Source organism: Staurois parvus, unplaced genomic scaffold (genome assembly GCF_062004578.1).
Source record: "Staurois parvus isolate SC_StPar_1 unplaced genomic scaffold, SC_StPar_1.0 ptg000165l, whole genome shotgun sequence".
Taxonomy (NCBI): domain Eukaryota; kingdom Metazoa; phylum Chordata; class Amphibia; order Anura; family Ranidae; genus Staurois; species Staurois parvus.
The window spans coordinates 19175245-19197773 of NW_028317961.1; the positions used below are offsets into that span (position 1 = coordinate 19175245).

At 42.1% G+C, this 22529-nt stretch overlaps 1 protein-coding gene across 2 annotated transcripts in view; it reads left to right on the forward strand.

Annotated features, from left to right (window-relative positions):
* The window catches only part of PCMT1 (protein-L-isoaspartate (D-aspartate) O-methyltransferase), a 99425-nt gene that overhangs the window by 56206 nt on the left and 20690 nt on the right, over positions 1 to 22529 (forward strand). For both annotated transcript variants that reach the window (XM_089676277.1, XM_089676278.1), the window contains exons 4-5: positions 1997 to 2101; positions 12982 to 13102. In XM_089676277.1, coding sequence (XP_089532403.1) covers positions 1997 to 2101; positions 12982 to 13102 — 226 coding nt within the window. The remainder of the gene's footprint in view (positions 1 to 1996; positions 2102 to 12981; positions 13103 to 22529) is intronic.

Here is a 22529-nt window from a genome sequence, read left to right on the forward strand (position 1 = left end):
TACAGGAGAGGTTCAAGGGCCACATGAAATGGCCTGGCAGGCCTTGTGTTTGATACGTGCTTTTTAAAGCATTTTTTTCAAACCTGCCTAAACAGATTTCTCTATCTACACAAATTAGGTGGATGGAGGAATCCCTCCCACTGGAACATGTAGGCCTGTCCCCCATTTCAATCCTCCCAAAGGTCTGTCTGTCCACCAGTACATTCCTCCCCCCTACCCCTATTTGTCTGTCTTCCAGTACAATCCCCCCAGATTAATCTTTCCTCCAGTACAAAACTGCAGTATAATACCACAATCCACCATTTTCCCAGGCTAATCTGACCTAGGGGGATTGTACTGGGTACAGACTAGCCTGTGGAGGGGTTCTACTGGGGTACAGACAAATCTGGGAGGTTGTACTGTACAATCATCCCCTCCACCCTCAAATTCACAGACCTCATGTCAGGCAGACCGGCATGGAAGATTTGCTTTTTCCCAGGCTCCAAGTGACATCAGTGACCCACCCCCACCAGAAATGCCCAAGCCGCCCACAACTCCAGCAATAGGATCTGTGTGTGACCGCAAGTTGAGTTACACAGTATCCTCTATAACAGGAGCTGCACAGCCGATAGTACCCAGAGGTGGAACCACACAAGAGGCAGTGACAGGAGCTGTACAGAGGGCAATAGCTGGCGTGGCTGAAGCACCTCTGACTTACCCAGCCTCATCTAGGGGTGCAGTGTGTGTCAGAGCACACAGTAACATATATCATAATGTAGGCATTAAGGCTAGACAGTGAGATATCTTTAGAATGACTCGGGTCTATAGTGGCTGCTAGTCCCCAGCTGCTTCACTGGAGAATCACCAGGAGTGGTGAAAAAAGCGAACCTGAAACCAAATGTCCCAAAAGCACTTGGAGGTGACTGTCCTCTAAGCACTTGTAAGCACTGTCCTCTAAGCACCGCACATATTGCACCCATGGATTATAAGACACTGGCCCTTATTCATTTAAATCTTAAGTGCACTTATTCCCTTTGCCTTTCCTGAACTTAAAGTGATATGAAAGGCTCATGTATTTTTTTATTTTTATTTTAACAAACTTACCTGCTTTGTGCAATGGTTTTGCCCAGAGTAGCCCCAGTCTTTCTCTTCTCGGGACCTTGCCGGCGCTCCGCGCTCCTGGCCCCTTCCCCCTTGCTGAGTATCCCAGAGCAAGCCACCTGCTCTGGGGGCACTTGTGCATGCTCTCTCCCAAGCCCCACTCTATGTTTTTAAGAATCACAGGGCGTGGCTCAGCCCTGCCCCCTCCCACTTTTTACTGGCTGTGATTGACAACAGTGGGAGCCAATGGCTCCTGCTGCTGTATCCCAGCCAATGAGGCTCCTATGCACAGCACTGGATCGAGGTTGGGCTAAGGTAATTATTGGGGGGCTGTGGGGGAGAGCCGCACACAGAAGGCATTTTTTTTTTTTTTTTTTTTTTTTTAAACCTTCATTTATAGAATGCATGAAGGTAACAAACACCTTCATCCTTTACAACCACTTTAAGTACTCCTACACAGTCGGTTCCTGTACATTTAACTGAGGGTCTTCTGAGACAAATTCTGAAAACAAAGGTCCAGTGGCATTGTAAACAGTGCTGCAGACTGAGGATGCAATATTTAGGTAAGTATGCTAGGTAGGGAAGTTAGGGAAGAGTGGTTTACCTGGGGTTGGGGTAAACCGTCATAGTAAGTATACTTACAATTGAAAGGCCTGATTCAATTACTTATTGAATGTCCACGAGTAAGGAGATTCTGCTTTGGGAATCAGAATTCAAATGGAGGGAGAAATGCATGCAAAAATGCCAGTTGAGTAAAAAAAAAAAACACATAAGCTGAATTGAAAGGCTGAATAAGTTATGTGATGTGTTTTTCACATTATATTTAAGGAACTGTTTTTATGAAGAGAAATGTCACTGGCATAAGTTACTTAAATCTCTCTGCATGTCTGACATTGTAATCTTTTCTTTATTGTAGCATGCATATGCATTAGAACTCCTCCATGATCAGTTACATGAAGGTGCCAAAGCTCTAGATGTAGGATCTGGAAGTGGAATTCTAACTGCCTGCTTTGCAAGAATGGTAAATTTGAGTTTTTGTTTCATATAGAGGCTTCTAAGTATTGAATGTTATACAAATCATTGACTGCACAATATAGCTAAAAATGCATTAAATTGGGGGGAAAAAAAATCCTACATTGTGAAGAAAAAATATATACAAAAAAAACTATATTCACAGCTTGTAACGGTCACAGGCTGCCTGGTCCTGCTAGATGATGCTTATGGATTGGATTTGTAGGTCAGAAGGCTGGAGACCAAAATGCATGGCCTAGGCAACCTTTGAGAGATAAGTGCTGGGGTTCCGAGTTGTCTTTATACTCTTCACAGTATATTTACCTTACTAGTTCAGTACTGGATACATACTGTGACCTGAGCATTCTAGTGTTATCATTGTGACACTACAACTTTGGGGAGATGATCAGGATTTTTTACTCACTGATTGCTTATAATAATGTTAACCACTGTTATAGGTAACCATTTGCCTATATGACTGGCATCCAGTGTGTACTATTGTGAAGCTGTGATTAGCCACAGCTATCACATAGTACAGATGCACTGTGATTGGCCATGTCCATACCATGTGATCACTGTGACCAATTGGAGATTAAAACAATAGTACACAATGAATAGTTATGATTGGAAGCCATTCATTGTGCACAATTGCCATGTGATCTGCTGTGACTGGTTGCAGCAATCACACGGTACCAGATGGCGACCTGGTACACTGATTTGTCATCTGCTTTGTCCGGTGGACACAGCGGGTGACAGACCGCACTGCAGTGCTACCCAATCCTGGGAGGACATCACATTATGTAGACCCAGGATGGCAGTGCTCCCACTTGGCCATCATTCTGTTATAGGCCTGGCGGGAAGAGATTAAAAGTGCATTAACACGTGCCCAAAGGGGGATTGGTGGAGGTGTCTGCTATCATGCAATTTGTTCTAACCGAATTTAATCCCAATTGGTGGATATTATCACAACTTTATTCACAAACATATTTATGAATGAATGTTATATGGTGATTTGGGAGCATAATTATACACATTTATATGTAGCACAATTTGGTTTGTTGTTTTTTTGGTATATGAATCAGCGTAACATTTTTCGTAATATTTAGACATTTATGTGATTCACACGCTTCTATGCCCCGTAGCCAGAAGGGTTAGGATTAGATGATTTTTGAAGAAGTGCATATTTATAATCTGCCTGAACAGCTCACCTTCCTTTTTCCCAGATTATTAGATTTATGCAGAAGAAAAGAGCCTTATGGACACAAAGTGTATAACCTTCAACTCTTACAACTTAGTTCAATAAGTTATAACTATTTTATTTGTCATAGGGTACAGTTATAGCATCAACAATTTACTGTAGACCTCTCTTGTCTTTCGGTGGTGAAATATGTTATTTCGGTGATGAAACATGTATCCTTGTCCACATAGTGAGCCAGTGTTTTTAGCTCATCTGGAGTGTCTTCTGGTGTGGTATAGGAATGCATGTGCTAATGATATGTCAAAAGCAGATGGAAAGGGTATCCTCATCTATATATTTGGTGAGTGTTCACAGGTGTAGTTTTACAGCTAATCTGTTAGCAAAGAATACTTGTATATCACATCCTAGAAGGACAAGGGAGCATTATCCCTAGCAGCTTGAAGGTGATGCAGCTTTGAACAATGATAAAACAGCTTTACAATAACACCTCTGGGGTACCTGAGAGTTGCGCCACAAGTGCCCTGAACACACGCTGTATTTATTTCCTGATGTTCAATAGGGTGATCGCGTTCCAGGCCTGGAAAAAAGGCTGTGAGCATAGACTGCTGATCTGTGGTATGTTCTGGGAGACCCCGACCCTGAGTGGTCCTGCCAGATCGATTCATGACACATAACAGCTTTTTTTTTTTTTTTTTTTTACTTAATGACTCAAGTTATTTGACAGTCCCTACCCGTTTTTTTTTTTTCTGTTCCTGATCACAGATCCCCCAAAGGATCTTGTCAGTGATCTGCTTGTAGGTTGACTGGAGTGCTTTTTTGAAGCATAACATCACATTTTACCAACAAGGCAGCGTGAGATTCATCTAAATCCGCATTGGGAATGTTCATTTCAAATTTATTTCCTTGTCCATTTCATTGTCGCAAATTGCTGCTAAATTCTGAAGGAGCCCTGAGTGAGCTGTGGCATTCCCAGAGTATTCACACCTTCTTTGCAGAGGTCCTAGCCAGACACTGAGATGTGGCACTGCTGGTGCTACACTGATCATCAAGGCACACTGATCATCCGTACTCTGATGATCAGTGTACATGTCCCCTCCGCAGAATGCCGATTACCGGCTCTCCTCTCGAGCTGTCAGCGTGACAGCTCGAGAGGGGAGAAATGCCGATAACCGGCATTTCCCTGTTTACATGTGATCAGCTGTGATTGGACACCGCTGATCACATGATCGAGCTGACATCTTCAGCTCTTTCCATGGATCGGTGATCCGCTGTGTCCGAGGGACACAGTGCACCGCCGAACGCCTCGCTCTGGGAGCCGCGCATACGCGGTTAGAATGGGAGGATCTCATATGTCGTCCTCCCAGAACGAGAGAACCACCTTGCGTCCGTCATATTACTATATGGCGGGTGGGAGGTGGTTATATGGGTTTAATGTCACCTTAAGACTAGCACTGCATTATTTTTCACTGAAGAACTAAAATTGTGGGAAGGAGGAAACAGATATTTTGTGTTGAGCCTATTGATGCGTATGGTAAACCAAAAATCGTTTCCGGAACAACATATTTATGTTCTCTTCTTATTTTAAAACAAAACCTAGAAAATTTTGAGCAAAGCTGGTCTGCATGGGTTGAACACTACTTCTCCTTTGGAGATCCTGACTGGTTCTTGCTGGCCATTTCATAGTTCAACCCCACAGTTGACCTGTGATGTGTCAAAAGCTGACATGGATTCACCTCCTGGTTCTCCTTCCTGATCCTTACCCCTACTCCTACCCACTGACCTTTCCTATCTGTTTTTATCTCCTTTTTTAGGCTTTTTTTTTTTTTTTACCTTGTTTGCCACATTACATTATCACGCATAATCAACTTCTTCATAGACCTCACTTCACAGGCTCACATTTACAGGTTTACTGAGTAAGTTAAATGAGGTGCTAGACATAACGCCACTTCCTACCATGTGAACGTTGTTCTTCTACAACTCTGCAAAATCACACGTTTATTAAAACAGAAAAATGAAACCTAGATGTAACTATTGTAATTCGCAGCTAAATGTGCCAGAATGCTAAACAACACGTCTTTCAGTTGGAGGCATGAGGAAAGAAAATGGTACCTGGAGAGCTTTGAAAAGTAGCCACATGGCACCAGCTGAAGTCTTTCACTATGACAACTATAGGTTTATGTTTGTGAGGTGAAATGCTTGATACTAGGTGTTGGCTGTAGTCTTGCAGTGAAAGGATTACAGGAATGAATGCAGGCATCAGCTGACAGCAATTCCTGATGTATCGCACTGTACCCAGAAGTTGCTATTTATGTTCAACTGTGTTTGGAACCGTCATGGTTACAGTAGAGAAACTATTAAAACAGAGTTTAGCTTTAGGTAGAACTTAAGGCTATTTTTTTTTTCTTCATTTTAGAATGAAGATTGAGAGATTGTTTGACCTTCTGTTGTTTGGGATTTTTTTTCACTTTCACCCTCTGTTTTTAACTGTACACATGGCAAGATTTGCTGTTTAAGGATAAATCCTCTACAAGACCACTGAGCATGTTTGTTTTCATTTAAAAAAAAAAAAAGTTGACTTTAGTAACACTTGAAGGCTTGATAACAAGGGGTAAACAATTTGGAAACTGGCAAAGGCAGAACACCAAAGATCAGACCTGATCAGATAACTACCGCTAAGGGAAGGAAAGTGCTACCCGAGGGGAGTAAAAACTAGATCCAACAACTAAAGTGGTCAACAAAAGTCAGGAAAAGCTAAAGCTTACCTAACCCTTTACTGCAAGAAAAGGATGCTTGGTCAGACGGAACTTGTTCAGAGAAAAGCCATATGTTTAGGTTGAATACTCCAGACCCTTGTCTTCAAGCAGAGGGATGGCTAGGATAAGACCGTATGTTAATCGGATAGACAAATTAATCTTTTAAAGAGTCATCCATGGATGTGAAAGCCCTTTCATCAAAAAATGTAAATGGAGAGGTGGGAAAGAACCCTTAGCTGAATGTTAAAGGAGAGAGTAGGGTGAACAATGCTGCAAACTACCCAGCTATACTTAGCAAGATAAAAGCACTCTTTGCTGTTTGGGATGAATATAATCTCTCATAGTTCATATTGCTTTGTGGCTGTCAAAATTGCCATCCCATACAATATCCTCTACCTTTTTTTGGTCTCAGTCCATGTCCTGCCTCACATAATTATCTTTCAAACCCTTGTTCGCCAATTTATTTAGAGTCAAAGCAAATCTTGTACTCCCACCTACACTTCATACCTTCCTCGAATTTAATGGCGGTTTAGGCATCCCAAATTTCTCGAACTGCTGTTTGGCTGCCCAGATTAGTCAGCTGACAAAATATCATTCCACTATTGAAACCCCCTTGTGGTGAGCTTTGAATTGATGAAAATATTTTGTGGCTTCTCCCAAAAGATAGACCTAGAATACACAACCCTATTATAAATATACAGAGGTCCCCCTGCGCTCCACGGAATCCTTAACCCAAGCCAGCTGCTGTCACCTTTTCCCTATACCATAGGATATGTGCAAATAACAAAAAATATTGTGATGAAGCACTCAGATTATATTGTGTATAAAACTTCATTAAATCCCCTCTAAACTATTAATAAATACCATGCTTACAACAATAAATTTGTGCTCAAATAAATATAAAATATACAAAAACACTAATGATCTATTACATGAATTGTGCCAGATCACACTCCTATAGGGCCACCTGAAGAAGCCACGTGATCGTGACGCAACGCATTTCTGGTTTAGTGGTGACGTGGTTCCGGGTTCGGACTCCATTTTGGTACACCTATCTTTAGTACATCCATATCACATGGGAAACTGTGTTGGTGAATTGGAAAACATGTGAGTGTTCATTTTTTGGAGCTTTTAAGTTCATTAAAACAGTGTTGCACTATAGAGGTCTGTTCTTTTCTCAACATATATGCCCTGTATATATGAGTCCATATTGCGAGGAGAGTTGACTGAGAGGAACTCGTTACCCGGAGGGGGGCATTAGTTAAGTCGGTGGAGTCAGTGGAATAACATAACCAGGTTGAGATCCTTTATACATAAGGGTTTGTGACCCGCAAGGGTCGAATTTGGAAGGTGAGGAGGCATTTTGGCTAATCCAGGGGAGTCGCATCACAGTGTCACTAGGAGCACGTTTGCAGCATCGAATGAAGTTGTGAATCGCTGTGTATTGAACACTTATTATTTGCACAGTTTGGTATTACATGTAATTTGGACTGTTTTTTACTTTATTTGATACACCTGTCACTTTGCACAAAACAAGTGGTATCACTTTAATTTATATTTCGCTTGTTTTAGTTAGCCACTAGGTGGCCCTATATGAGTGTGATCTGGCACAATTCATGTAATAGATCATTAGTGTTTTTGTATATTTTATATTTATTTGAGCACAAATGTATTGTAATCACGGTATTTATTAATAGTTTAGAGGGGATTTAATGAATTGTTTTTATACACTATATAAGCTGAGCGCTTCATCACAATATTTTTTGTTATTTGCACAACCCTATTATAGCTCACGTGTACTGACTCCACTAAGTATCCGGTTGCCTTATTCTCCTTTATGGTCTTTCCTAAATGACGCCTTGTGGATTCCTCAGTGTCATTCAGCCCTTGAGTTCTTATGAATAGTACTCATCTATTTAAATTTTATTCCTTAGACGGCATTAAACCTTTCCAGTTTTTCCAAGACAAATCTGAGCTTCTTATACAGAATTGTTTCAGTAACTTCAGATTAGGAATTTTATTCAAAACACTGCTGACATACAAATTGCATGTGACACCTTCATATAGTTGGGGTTGAAAGGTTGTGATGGCTCACACAGTTTAGACCCCATCTTCTTGTTTTACCAATCATTACTGATCTCCATCAAACACCACCACCACAGACATATGTCAAGAAATGGAAAGCAGACCTGGGTACCCTATTAGGAATTGAACTATGGTCAAAAATATGGGCTATCACCAAATCTTTTGCACAAAATGCCCTATCATTAGAGAATGCCTTCAAACCTCTCAATATGATATCTAGTCTCATCGAGATTTGATACATTTTACCTGGGATACTCCTTCATGTGCTTTCATCGATGCCCAGATTCTGGCACTTTTATGCATATTTGGTGACCATACCCAGTGGCCCATTCTTTGAGAAATAAGGTTTATAGACATAGTCATCATTCTAGGCCAACTGTTTAACCCAGACCAAGGACCATTGCTACACTATAAAAATAAAGATTGCTTACTGCTCTGTTCCCCATGCTGCCTGGGAACTGTTAAGACTGTGAAGAGGTGGACAAAGTTTGAGCTACAGGCCTACTTTGACTGCATTGACACATTGACTGGAATGTTTTGAGGCTGTAGCTAAAGATCTGTATGAACTGACATTGTGACATCATACATCTGCTTTTGCGAGGGTGTGTACACCCACCAAGTCTTTCCAGACATTCAACAATAAGAAGCCATTGTTTACAGCAACATTAAAATGGCTTGGGTAAGCTAGAGTGGCTACCTACAGAAGTGGGGATAAAACTCTGCACCAGACTAGATATTTGCTGACAAGAGAGATGAGTAGCAAGAACAGACTACTCTGTCGAACTGAAGACTGTTATCTGTCAAAGATTTCAGAGTCCGTATGGATAGGTCGGCAGAACATTTCACGCATTACAAACCATCTCCCACATTGCAGAGACCCATCAACTTGCTAATGACTTGAATGTGCTTTTATTCAAGGTTTTAATATCTCCGCATTTACATCCTCCAAAAACTTATGTCTCCAGAAGTGGGGACAGCACCCTGCATATTCAGACCAGAAACATGCTGACAAGAGATCAGAGAAGCAAAGAGAAGCTGCTCTGCCAAACTAAAGACTGTTTTCTAACAATGATCCAGAGTCAGTATGGAGGGAGCAGCAGCATATTACAAGCTACAGGAAACCATCCCCCCACACTGCAGAGAACCGTCATCTGTCTAATGACCTGAATGTGTTTTTATTCCAGGATTGATAATTCCACATTTACATTGCCCACTAACTCCAGCTCAAACATCATGTCTCCCCTCCACTGAGGGTCTGGGAGAACGATGTTTTTCAGGTTCTCCAGAGACCAAATATAAGAAAGGCATCGGCACAGACAAATAACACCCTCCTGCCTGATTATCTTTGCTAATCAGCTGGCAGATCCTTAACAAATTACTGGAGCATTACTGGAGCATTGTGGAGTTCCTTCCTTCTTCAAACACTCCACAACCATTCCTGCCCTTAATGAACACACCATCACAGGACTAAATGTCCACAAACCTGTTGACCCTACATCAGTAGTCATGACGTCTGTCGAGAGACTAGAGTTGACTGACCTGAAGGACGTCACGGACCGCCCCAACTGGACCCTCTGCATTTTGTCTGGATAGCACAGGTCAGTGGAGGATGCTCACAATGTTGGGCTGTACAACATCTTGCAACATCTTGACTCCTCAGGAATGTATGCACAAATCATGTTCGTGGATTTCAGTTTGACATACAGCACGATCATTGCAGAAATGTTCTTTTCCATATTCACCTAACTTGCTGTGCCCACCTCTGCCTGCCAGTGAATTACCAAGTTCCTGAAAGGAAGCAGCAGGCGAGGCTTGGTAAAGTCATATCCAGCACCTAGTCAGTCAATATTGGCACTCCTCAAGGATGTGTGTTTTCACCACTATTTTCTGTCTATAACAATGATTGCACCTTTTTAATGCTTCATGCTCAAGAGTACTGTCAATCTCAGACCTTTTGGGATGTTTAATTTCCTAGGGCCTGAAGTGGATATCCAACATGGACACAAGCCTCACAAAGGCCCAGCAAAGATTGTACTTCCTGCACCTGCTCAGGAGGTTAAACCAGCCCCAATCTCTGCTGATACAATTTTACACTGCAGTTAACAAGTCTGTTCTTTGCACTTTCACACTGTTTGGTTTGGCCTTCAGAAAGGATAGGAAGAAACAACTACAGAAAAAATTGACGCTGACCTGACTGCAATCCAGAACTCGTTCCAGAGTCTGGAAACCTGCAGAAAAGATCACTGCAGACCCTAGACATCCTATTTCAGTTGCTCATCTTATGACACATGTTTAATTTAGTGCATGTTAACTGCCTCTCCACATCTAAAGTTGTTTCTAAATGGGAAACAAGATGGCTGTTTGTAATCTGTCTACGCATTAGCAATATGTTCAATCATGGCCACCAAAAGAAATTCCTCTTGAGGTCCAAAGATCTTTTGCAAATATAAGCTTTCTAAAGGTTCACATTCTCTTGGCTCTCATCCACCCACCTGAACATACCAGTGTTCACGCAGGATCATGGGGCTCTAATTGGTTCATTGGAGGGAGATTGCATTTCTCTGGAAGTCATGGTATTTAAAGTGTGCTCTGATGGTTTAAAGGGGTTTTCTGATATGCAGTCTTCTAACTTATGCTGCCAACTGTACATGTGCAATTTTAGTTTCAGGCTTTTATTGAGAACTTAATTTTGAAAACTCTGCAGGTGAATTTTCCTGTTGCATGTGTTTTTAACCACTTGCCCTCCAGAAGATTTACTCCACTTCCTGACCAGGCCATTTTTTGCTATTTGGCTCTCCGCTATTTCAACTAATGGTCGTGCGGTCATGAAATTAAATTTTGTCCTTTTTTCACACAAAATGGAGCTTTCTTTGGTGGTATTTGATCACCAATGGGTTATTTTTTTGCTCTATAAACAAAAAAAGACTGCAAATGTTGAAAAAAAAAATAATTCTTTTTTTATTTTTGGTTATAAAAATATATAGTACACTCAGTCATACGTTTTGGGTTAAAATGTATTCTGCTACATGTCTTTGGTAAAAAATAAAATCCCAGTAAGTGTAAATTAATTGGTTTATGTGAAAGTTAGTGTCTATAAACTATGGTATAGATAATGGAATTTATGCCATTCTTTGCTAATCGGCACGGCGCTGCGCTGATTTAACTGACAATTGCTTGGTCATGCAATACTGTACATAAATTAAATTTGTCATTTTTTTCCCCACAAATAGAGCTTTCTTTTGGTGGTATTTGATCACCTCTGTGTTTTGGGGGGGTGTTTGCGCTATAAACAAAGACCGAAAGGTTAAAAAAAAACTAGGTCGCTTGTGCTCGTCAAAAGGTAGAGTGCACTAGTACTGACACTCTGCTGCATATGAGAATCATCACGGAATTGTAACACTCAGCAACCTGAGAATAGAGTCGGGTATGCCTGACCTTAGTAGGGACCTCTACTCCATCGTTTGAGCTATCTGTCAGGTTGCCGCTGCTCTCTACAGGTTTGTATTCTGAGGCGTATTCTGTCAGTGAGGCTTTTCCTTCTCTCTCATCTGACATGCTCAGAATCCTGTAGGCCTCTTCACTAGAGTACCTTTCGTTGGACATTTTTGCTACTAAATTTATAGGTACCTAGTACGACTCCCAGGGAAAAAGAGCACCTGGCTGTCAGGGACTGCTTGAACTGCTACAACAAAATTTACCTGCTAGTGCTAGCAGAGATAAGGCCAGATCTTGATATCCCTGGAGTTTTGTGACAGTGACCTACTGACACTGCACTTGCTGGGGCAGAAGGGTGGGGGGTTGTTAAGCATAAGGACTAAACGCAGGTGCTGGGGCTGATCTTGCTAAAGCTGCATTTTTTGGGGACACTGTAATATTGTGAACGCTGGTATAGTGCTGATCTGATCAAAGATATTGATCCGTTCAGACCCTATACTAGCAATGGAGGTTTATTATGTATGTGAGTGTGTTCCTGTTAATCAATGGGTTAAATGTAATGACTGATATAGTGGCGGGAAATCTGACGCTATGTGGGAGTGATGCTAATGATATCTTAAGTCGCCTGTGACACTAATACAGTGATCAGTATAACAAAAAAAAAAGTATACTGTGCTAATGACACTGGTGACAGTTCAGTCACGGAATGTGCTCCAGGGAGAGAAGATTGCATCATTTCCTGTGCCTGTGTAATGTAAGCACAGGCTGAGATCTGATTTGGTACAGCCGATCAGCAGATCCAGGCCCTGAATTGGCCTGAATCTGCTGAGTGATCAGTGCTGTACCGAATCACAGCACTGCTGGGCCAGCAGCTGCGCACCCCCCTGCCTGTGAGCACAGCAGTAGCGTGGATCACGTGTGTGTGTGTGTGTGTGTGTATGTGTGGGTGTGTGTATGTGTGTATATATATATATATATGTGTGTGTGTGTGTATGTATACAGCCCATCCTGTAGCAGTATAACTGCTATAGGGTGGCGTTTAAGTGGTTAAATCACTTGTAAATGTTTGGTGATATCACATTCCCGGCCTTATCAGTTTGCCCTTGCTCAGGGAATGTAGTTTGTACTACACCAATCTGATGATGTTTAGCACCCAAACAATTTGAATTTAAATTGGATTAGTCTTATAGTAATCAGCTGAATGTGTATTAATGTAACTGAGAATAGTGTGTAATAAATATTAGCAAACAATTAGAATGAATTTTTGATATCGGTAAATGGATCTGTTTTTATGGTTTATTTCATTTGTGCTCTACATTGTTATTTACACTGCCATATTTTGCTCACTTAAAGATATCTTTCAAATAAGATCACTGTCTTAATAAAAAATAATTGAAAAAATAATTTTCTGTTTTCAAGGTTGGACCCAAGGGACAAGTAGTGGGAATTGACCATATCAAGGAATTAGTAGATGATTCTGTAAATAATGTGAAAAAAGATGATCCAGCATTACTGTCTTCAGGTCGTGTAAAACTAATAGGCAAGTATGAAATTTTCTTTACGTTTTTACTTCACTCACTTTCTGTAGACACAGCAGTAAGTAAGAGTCTCTAAAGTGAGGAAAATCTCCATGAAAAGCATTGCCATTGGGAAAAATTGCCCTCCTTTACCACTTTTGACATCTCAAAGATGGGATTTCCTGAATTTCCAGTCCCAGTGACAGTAGACAGCAATAAAAACCTGACAAAGTTATGAAATGTTTTATTGCCATGAAAATTTAAAGGGAGTTTTTTTAGACTTTATATATGATGTAATCTTACAAAAATAGGAATGATGCTGGCGACTCTTGGCCAGTCTTGTTCATGGCCGACGTTCCTCACACCACATAACTTGAATAACCTATGCACAGGAGAATTTGAAATCTGCACCCCCTTATATAGCTTAGGTTTTCTCCAGTTACTCAGTTACTATATTCATTTATATCTTGAATATCAATTAAAGGATAAGTTCACCTTTTTGTTCTTTATTTTTTTTTTTTTTTTTAATTTAGTGAGAACAGTGACCACTAATTACATTTCATTTAATAGTCGTGCATCTGGAAGTGGGTGGGAGGTAGGAGGGTAGGTGATACAGGGTGTGTGCTGATGAGATCAGCTGGTCAACTCCTTCCTGTGTCATGACCCAAAGCCTCTCCCTGAAGTAAGGCAGAAGTAATTGAGAAACATTTTGGACAGCCATCTGGACGCTGACAAAGGTGGGTAGAAAAAATGGACAGCGTTTGAATTTTTGCAAAAGTAGTACAGTATTTTCCGGCGTATAAGACGACTTTTTACCCCTTGAAAATCTTCCCAAAAGTCGGGGGTCGTCTTATACGCCGGTATACGGCATACTGACACTTTTTAGGGGGCCACTGGATGTTTGGCCACTGGATGTTCGCGCGGCTGCTCGGCTCTGCCTCCTCACCGGTGATTGGCCGCGAGAACTGTAGCTCAGGAAAGGCACACAGGCGGCCAATCACCGACAAGGGGGCGGAGCCGAGCGGCCCCGCGAAAATCGAGTGAAGGAGCGGCCGGTAAGTGTGCAGTGTAGAGGTGCTGCTGCAACCACATATGCTGGCTGCAGCAGCACCATACTAGAACAGAGGTCAGCAAGTGTAATTGGTGTCAGTGGGAGGAATAGTGCCCCATCATTGGTGTCCCTGATACCAATGATGGAGCACTATTCCTCCCACTGACACCAACGATGGGGCACTATTCCTCCCTCCCCCCCCCCCCCCCCCAACTGACACCAATGATGGGGCACTATTCCACCCCCCACTGACACCAATGATGGGGCACTATTCCTTCCACTGACACAAATGACGGGGCACTATTCCCCCCACTGATACTACTGATAGGGCACTATTCCTGCCACTGATACCAATGATGAGGCACGATTCCTCTCACTGACACCAATGATGGGGTGCTATTCCTCCCACTGACACCAATGATGGGGCACTATTCCTCCCACTGAGACCAATGATGGGGAGCTATTCCTCCCACTGACACCAATGATGGGGCACTATTCCTCCCACTGACACCAATGATGGGGCACTATTCCTCCCACTGACACCAATGATGGGGCACTATTCCTCCCACTGACACCAATGATGGGGCACTATTCCTCCCACTGACACCAATGATGGGGCACTATTCCTCCCACTGACACCAATGATGGGGCACTATTCCTCCCACTGATACCAATGATGGGGCACTATTCCTCCCACTGATACTAATGATGGGGCACTATTCCTCCCAATGATACTAATGACGGGGCACTATTCCTCCCACTGACACAAATGACGGGGCACTATTCCCCCCACTGATACTACTGACGGGGCACTATTCCCCCCACTGATACCAATGATGGGGCACGATTCCTCTCACTGACACCAATGATGGGGTGCTATTCCTCCCACTGACACCAATGATGGGGTGCTATTCCTCCCACTGACACCAATGATGGGGCGCTATTCCTCCCACTGACACCAATGATGGGGCGCTATTCCTCCCACTGACACCAATGATGGGGCACTATTCCTCCCACTGACACCAATGATGAGGCACTATTCCTCCCACTGACACCAATGATGGGACACTATTCCTCCCACTGATACCAATGATGGGGCACTATTCCTCCCACTGATACCAATGATGGGACACTATTCCTCCCACTGACACCAATTATGTTTACCCATATGACATTTTTATCATTTTTTTGAGACAGATAGAGCTTTCTTTTGGTGGTATTTAATCACCTCTGGGATTTTTATTTTTTCTTAAACCAAAAACCACTGAAAATTTGGAAAAAAAAATGTTTTTTTCTTAGTTTTTGTTATACAATTTTGTAAATAAGTGATTTTTCTCCTTCACTGATGTGCGCTAATGAGGCTGCAGTGATGGGCACTGATAGGCTGCACTGATGGACACTGATAGGTGGCACTGATGAGGAGGCAGTGGTAGGTTGCACTGATGGGCATTGACAGGCATCACTGATACATGACACTGATAGGCGGCACTGACTGGCACTGATGGGTGACATTGAAAGGCAGCTCAGATGGGCACTGACTTGTGGCATTGATGTGCACTGGTATGCACTACTGATGGGCACTGGCACGTGGCACTGATGGGCACTGGCACATGGCATTGATGAGCACTGGCAGGTGGCACTTCTGGGGCTACACTGATCATCAGGGCACACTGATCATCAGTGCCCTGATGATCAGTGTACATGTCCCCTCTGCGGAAAGCCGATTACCGGCTCTCCTCTCCTCTCGAGCTGTCAGTGTGACAGCTCGAGAGGAGAGAAATGCCGATAAACGGCATTTCCGTGTTTACATGTGATCAGCTGTGATTGGACACAGCTGATCACATGAGCGAGCTGACATCTTCGGCTGTTTCCATGATCCGCTGTGTCTGAGGGACTTGAGCCACGCATGCGCAGTGAGAATGGTAGGACGTCATATGACGTCCTATCAGAACGAGAGAACCACCTTGCGCCCGTCATTGTACTTTAGGGCGGGCGGAAGGTGGTTAATAGCAAAAAGTCAATAATACTGTTTTTTTTTTTTTTTCTCAAAATTGTCAGGTTTTTTTTATAGCGCAAAAAATTAAAACCACAAAGGCAATCAAATACCACCGAAAGAAAGCTCTATTTGTGGGAAACAACTAACGTAAATTTAATTTGGGTTCAGCGTTACATGACCGTGCAATTGTCAAAGTAACACAGCGCTGTATCGCAAGAAATGGCCTGATCAGGAAGTGGGGTAAATCCTCCGGAGGGCAAGTGGTTAAAAGGGCCCTTGCAATGTATCTTTGGAATTGAAGTCTCTATAAGTGGATAAGTTAAGGATCCTAGGAGACTCCTTATGGTCAACTACAATGTGAAGTGATTGTTACCTACCTATATCACTTTCTGGACACAAGGCACGTTAACCTTTTGTTGTGGATTAAGCTCCTAGTGTAGGCTCTATTAGGACTACCTTAACGTGATACCCAGTTTGATCTTATGCCTTACGTTGAGGGTGGGTATGCAATATATGCCTTTCCACAGATGCATGAGTTTTCATGGTTTTTAAGTGACTCAGCACCCAAAGAATCTCCTGAAGAAGTGGTTCTCCTCTAAACTTGTCGATCTGTTAAATTGAAGGAGAAATGTTATATTGAAAGCCAGACTGCTCAATAACTTGAGCTAGTATATACAAAGGGTGTTTTTGTTCAAAATCCTTTTCACGGGGTTCAGTGTTTTTAGCTATGTATTAAGCTGATTTGTATTTTACATACTTTTGTCTTTCTGTGCCTGTAATGTCCAGGAAATAAAATCTAGCAGATTGCCTAGTAAAAACACATTACTGCATACACAAAACACATAGCTAGGCGTTACATTGTGGAGCGCTGTGGTAGTTTACCGATTCTTCCTGTCAGTATATCTGCTTGCCTGTACATCCTGTACAGGTAAGCAGATGTACTGACAGGTCTGCAGGAGACCTGCATGTCACCAACGATCTGCTCATCGCTGGTGCAATACTTTACAGGCTTCTACAAAAAAAATAAATAAATACCCATATTTTTTACCTGCAAAGAAATGTGCTTTTATAATTTTTTGTCAAAAGGTGAACATATCCTTTAGGCCAAATATTCTACTTGGAGACAACCGTATTACCTGGACAGAAACACATGATCTCTACTCTCCCCTTGTCCCAATTCACACCACTTCTGCTTTCACCCCTGGTAACATGGAAAAATTATACATTCTTTGGACAGATAAATATGTTGATTCAATGAAATCTCTAACATAAAACAAGATATGTATCTATTTATACATATACGTGCCGCGCTCCAAATTAAACTAAATAACACATATACAAGTGATAGTTCAAATAATACCGTGAACAACAAGACTGTGCTTCAAAACAGGTGCAACATATAGTGCATATGTGAAAGAATATTTGATATTCTGCCGATTGTGTGAACAGTCCTCTTTATACTTCTATAGTATTTCAGTGACAGGTGAGATATATAGTGCCACACTTCCCGTGCTCTGTGGATAGGTGTGCGCTCACCTCCTTGTTAGCCAGACAAGCTGGCTAAACACACTTTTTTGTCCTCACTGGACAAGGTAGGGATCTTTACTTTATATGCGTGCCTCCATCCAATTCTGGGTTGCCTTATTTCTGCCACCAGGGGTCTCCCTCCTTCCACACTTAAATCTCAATGGATTTCTTATAGGGGTGGTAAAGATGATTTTTCCTCCTCTCAATTGCACCATGTAAAACAAGAAACCACAAATGGTGCCTTATCTTTTGTGAGGCCAGAGCCTATTTATTAGTAGGAAAATTCCACTCACATAGCTTCCGTCAATGCAGTTTCCAGCTGACATGTATTCAGATCCTGTTTGCTAGCGCCGCTCGTCCACCGCGGCGTCGTGACGTCAGAGCCCCTCCCCTACGCGTTACGCCACAGGGTCACGTGGCTTCATCAGGGGGAATATAAGAAATCCATTGAGATTTAAGTGTGGAAGGAGGGAGACCCCTGGTGGCAGAAATAAGGCAACCCAGAATTGGATGGAGGCACGCATATAAAGTAAAGATCCCTACCTTGTCCAGTGAGGACAAAAAAGTGTGTTTAGCCAGCTTGTCTGGCTAACAAGGAGGTGAGCGCACACCTATCCACAGAGCACGGGAAGTGTGGCACTATATATCTCACCTGTCACTGAAATACTATAGAAGTATAAAGAGGACTGTTCACACAATCGGCAGAATATCAAATATTCTTTCACATATGCACTATATGTTGCACCTGTTTTGAAGCACAGTCTTGTTGTTCACGGTATTATTTGAACTATCACTTGTATATGTGTTATTTAGTTTAATTTGGAGCGCGGCACGTATATGTATAAATAGATACATATCTTGTTTTATGTTTAAGGTTTAACACAGATAATGAGCAGTGTGTAAAGTGCTGATGCACCAGTAGCTATATATGGTCCCAGTTTATTATTCATCACGTTAAGGGGAGTATCTCATTTTGGCTCACGAGTATCATTTACCACATCAATGAAATCTCTGCTTGATCCAGATAATAAACTAACCTGTTCCCCATTATTCGAGCCAAATACCTCTTCCATCCAGCAATTTTTCTTCTCTACATGCAATTTCAAGCATGTCTCCAAAGCAAAATCATATATCTAAGGCCTGATAGTTTTCCATTTAAAGGAGACCATTTTGACCCCTTCAGAACTAGGAAATCAATCTCTGAACCTAACAACCTTCTTAAGGAACACCAGATGACTACCAAATCTATCTTGAAATGGGCCCATGTCCTAACCATACAGAGGAGGAAACTGACCAATTATTAAAGCTGAGCTACCCCAATGAAGGTTGGGAAGAAATATGACTAAAGATATATTTCGGAAAGCTTACTATATCTTCGACCTGCCCACCAAACAACCAACATGTACCAATTAGCTTACAAGTTGCCATAAATGTCACTTAGCCAGACTAGGTTGAAATCATTTACCGTGGCCATGCCACTAATTCAATCATTATGATGCCAAACACTTTCCTACATGGCTGCAATTGCAGGCTGACTTTGGCCTCTCTCAGCCTTGTTTGAATTGCCATAAGTCTCTCCTCAAAAAACGGAGCAGACCCTCATTAATCTCATTCAAACAAATATGTATCATGGCTCTTGCAAAAATGATATATAAGTTAATTTTCTTTGATAAAATGGAAGCTTCCAGTCAACAGAATCCTCTCAAAAATTCCTCAACACATGGGCCCCACATTTGACTTGTACTTTAACCTTATCACAACTCTAAGATGTGGTAACCTTATTCTTCTCCAATATAATCTTGGTATAACACTGAAAATTTGAATGGAATACTGGGTGCCCTAGAATTTTTCTAAAATCCACTCATCCCTTGTCTTGGTGAGGGAAATCCTTTCTTCTCCTCAGAGATCCCCAAATACAACATATTCTTTACGCTCCATCCATATACTTATTACCTAGGTCAGGGGTCTGCAACCTTTAAGACATAAAGAGCCACTTGGACCCGTTTCCGAGAGGGAAAAAAAGACTGGGAGCCGCAAAACCATTGCAACATTTAAAACAAATCCGACACTGCATATATTGCGAAAAGCGCTCTGGTCATGAAGGGGGTTTAAGGGCCCAGTAAGCAAAGGGTTAACCAGGGCCACAGTGTATCGTCATAATCACAATCATAGCCTTAGGTCAGTGGTGGGCAACCTTTTTTTTCAACTGAGCCAAATCTCGCCAAAACCACGATTGAAATTTATTTTGAGAGAAACATTTTTAAAACTGAAAATACATCCCCCCATATAGTAATTCATCCCCCATAGTAATTCATCCCCCATATAGTAATTCATCCCCCCATAGTAATTCATCCCCCATATAGCAATTCATCCCCCATATAGTAATTCACCCCCCTATAGTAATTCATCCCCCCTATAGTAATTCATCCCCCCTATAGTAATTCATCCCCCCTATAGTAATTCATCCCCCCTATAGTAATTCATCCCCTATAGTAATTCATCCCCCATATAGTAATTCATCCCCCATATAGTAATTCATCCCCCATAGTAATTCATCCCCCATATAGTAATTCATCCCCCATATAGTAATTCATCCCCCATATAGTAATTAATTCATCCCCCATAGTAATTCATCCCCCATAGTAATTCATCCCCCCTATAGTAATTCATCCCCCCTATAGTAATTCATCCCCCATATAGTAATTCATCCCCCATATAGTAATACATCCCCCATATAGTAATACATCCCCCATATAGTAATACATCCCCCATATAGTAATTCATCCCCCATAGTAATTCATCCCCCCTATAGTAATTCATTCCCCCTGTGTCAATTCACTTACATTTGCTCCGCGCGTTCCTCTAGCTGTGTTCCCGCGCCGTTCTGGTCTTCAGGGCGGACTGTGAGAGGAGAGGAGTTCGTCACGCTGCCCCGCCTACATCCTGACAGCCAATGTTTGGAGGAGGGAGGGGAGCGGGCGCCCGGCACATAGAAGAGCTGCATTAAAAGAGCCGCGGCTTGCCGACCCTATTGCCTGTCACCTGGTGGGCAGTGTGCTCCGGAGCCGCAGGAAAGGTGAAAAAGAGCCGCATGCGGCTCCGGAGCCGCGGGTTGCCGACACCCGACCTAGGTGATGTTAGTCTTCTTTTCTTGTCAAGGCTTTACATAGGAACTACAATATGAAACACCATAAAGGTTATACTCTAGCCCAGAACTGTTTAACGTTTAATTATTTGCCAATGATCTTTGTGTATCTGTACAAAGGAGTGGAGTATTCACATAACATATGATGTTCATGCTTTGCTGACTTACTGAAGCTACTATTGGTTACAAAGAAAGAGTTATCGTCTTCTCTACCACGTCTCTATGTGAAGGAGACCATTGTAGCCACCTGATATATTTAAACTTTATTTGTTCATTTTGTAAGTCAATGGCAACTCTCACCTTAAAGTTATGTCTTTGTATTACCCTGTGCAAATTTCTTACAAGCAGATAATAAAAAAAAAGTGTGGTTCTAAATTGCAAATTTCGCAAGCAGTTAAAGATGTGCCATTTGGTTCCTTAATGTATATTTGTTCTGGATATACACTATATTACCAAAGGTATTGGGACACCCCTCCAAATCATTGGATTCAGCTGTTCCAATCACCTCCATGGCCACAGGTGTATAAAATCAAGCACATAGGTATGCAGACTGCTTCTACAAACATTTGTGAAAGAATGGGTTGCTCTCAGTAGTTCAGTGAATGCAAGCGTGGTACTGTGATAGGTTGCCACAATAAGTCCATCCGTGAAATTTCCTTGCTACTAAATATTCCACGGTCAACTGTTAGTGGTATTATAACAAACTGGAAGCAACTATGACCAATAGCAACTCAGCCGCAAAGTGGTAGGCCAAGCAAAATGACAGAGCGGGGTCAGCACATGCTGAAGCGCATGGTGTGCAGAAGTCCCCTGTGATAGCAATTGGCAATGACAGGTATTTTTTTCTGAGAAATATTGGGTCTCTCCTCTGCCCTTAAAGCATCTGATCACTGATTGGTGTGATCAGATGCTTTCCCAATTTAAAAATGGAGCTGTTAATATCCGGCGAAATGGAAATGATGAAATGCTCGTAGCTTTTGGTTTCTTAGACCATAGAGATGATTGGAGCCATTCTAGTCTGCGCTCAGCTCTATGGTCAGCTGGCGGAACTGTCGGCTGCATTCTCGGATTTCCCTGTAGGATGGGAGAGCCCAAGAAAGCCATGGAAGGTGGCGGGAGGGTAAGGTCCCTTCCTGCTGCTTGTAAAAGTGATCCGGCAGCTAATTAGCCACTAAGCTACTATTTACATGAAAGCCCAATCACCAGCTGAAAAAAAATATCAGGATGATGCCTGTAACTGCAGGCATCATCCCAGTATAACCACTCAAAGTCCAGCAATGTACCAATATGTTGCTGGTCCTTGTTGGGCATATATGTAAGAGCAGAGAACATGGGGATATAATGAATCGGGTCTGTGGACCAATATAACCGCAGTTCATTCTTTTTTGTAATGCCCATGTTGAGGGTTAGGCCCAAAAAAGTTTTAAATTCAGAAACCGTGATAAGTTTCCTTGTGAATTGTCTGGCAAGAGCTGAATTTGGGTGGGCAGGGATGTATTGTGTGTATAAATTGCTTTGGCCCACAAATTGATACAAATCTTCAGTGAAAAACAGCAGAGAGGCTAAACTCTACAATGATCAGTGAAAAATTCTATATACGAACACTGTACTAATGGCACTGGCTCGGTGACAGGGTGATCAAAGGGTTAATAGGGGCGATCAAAGGGTTAAATGTGCTAATCTAACATGTGCATGTAAAATGTAGTGTTCTTACTCACAGTGCGGTGTTCT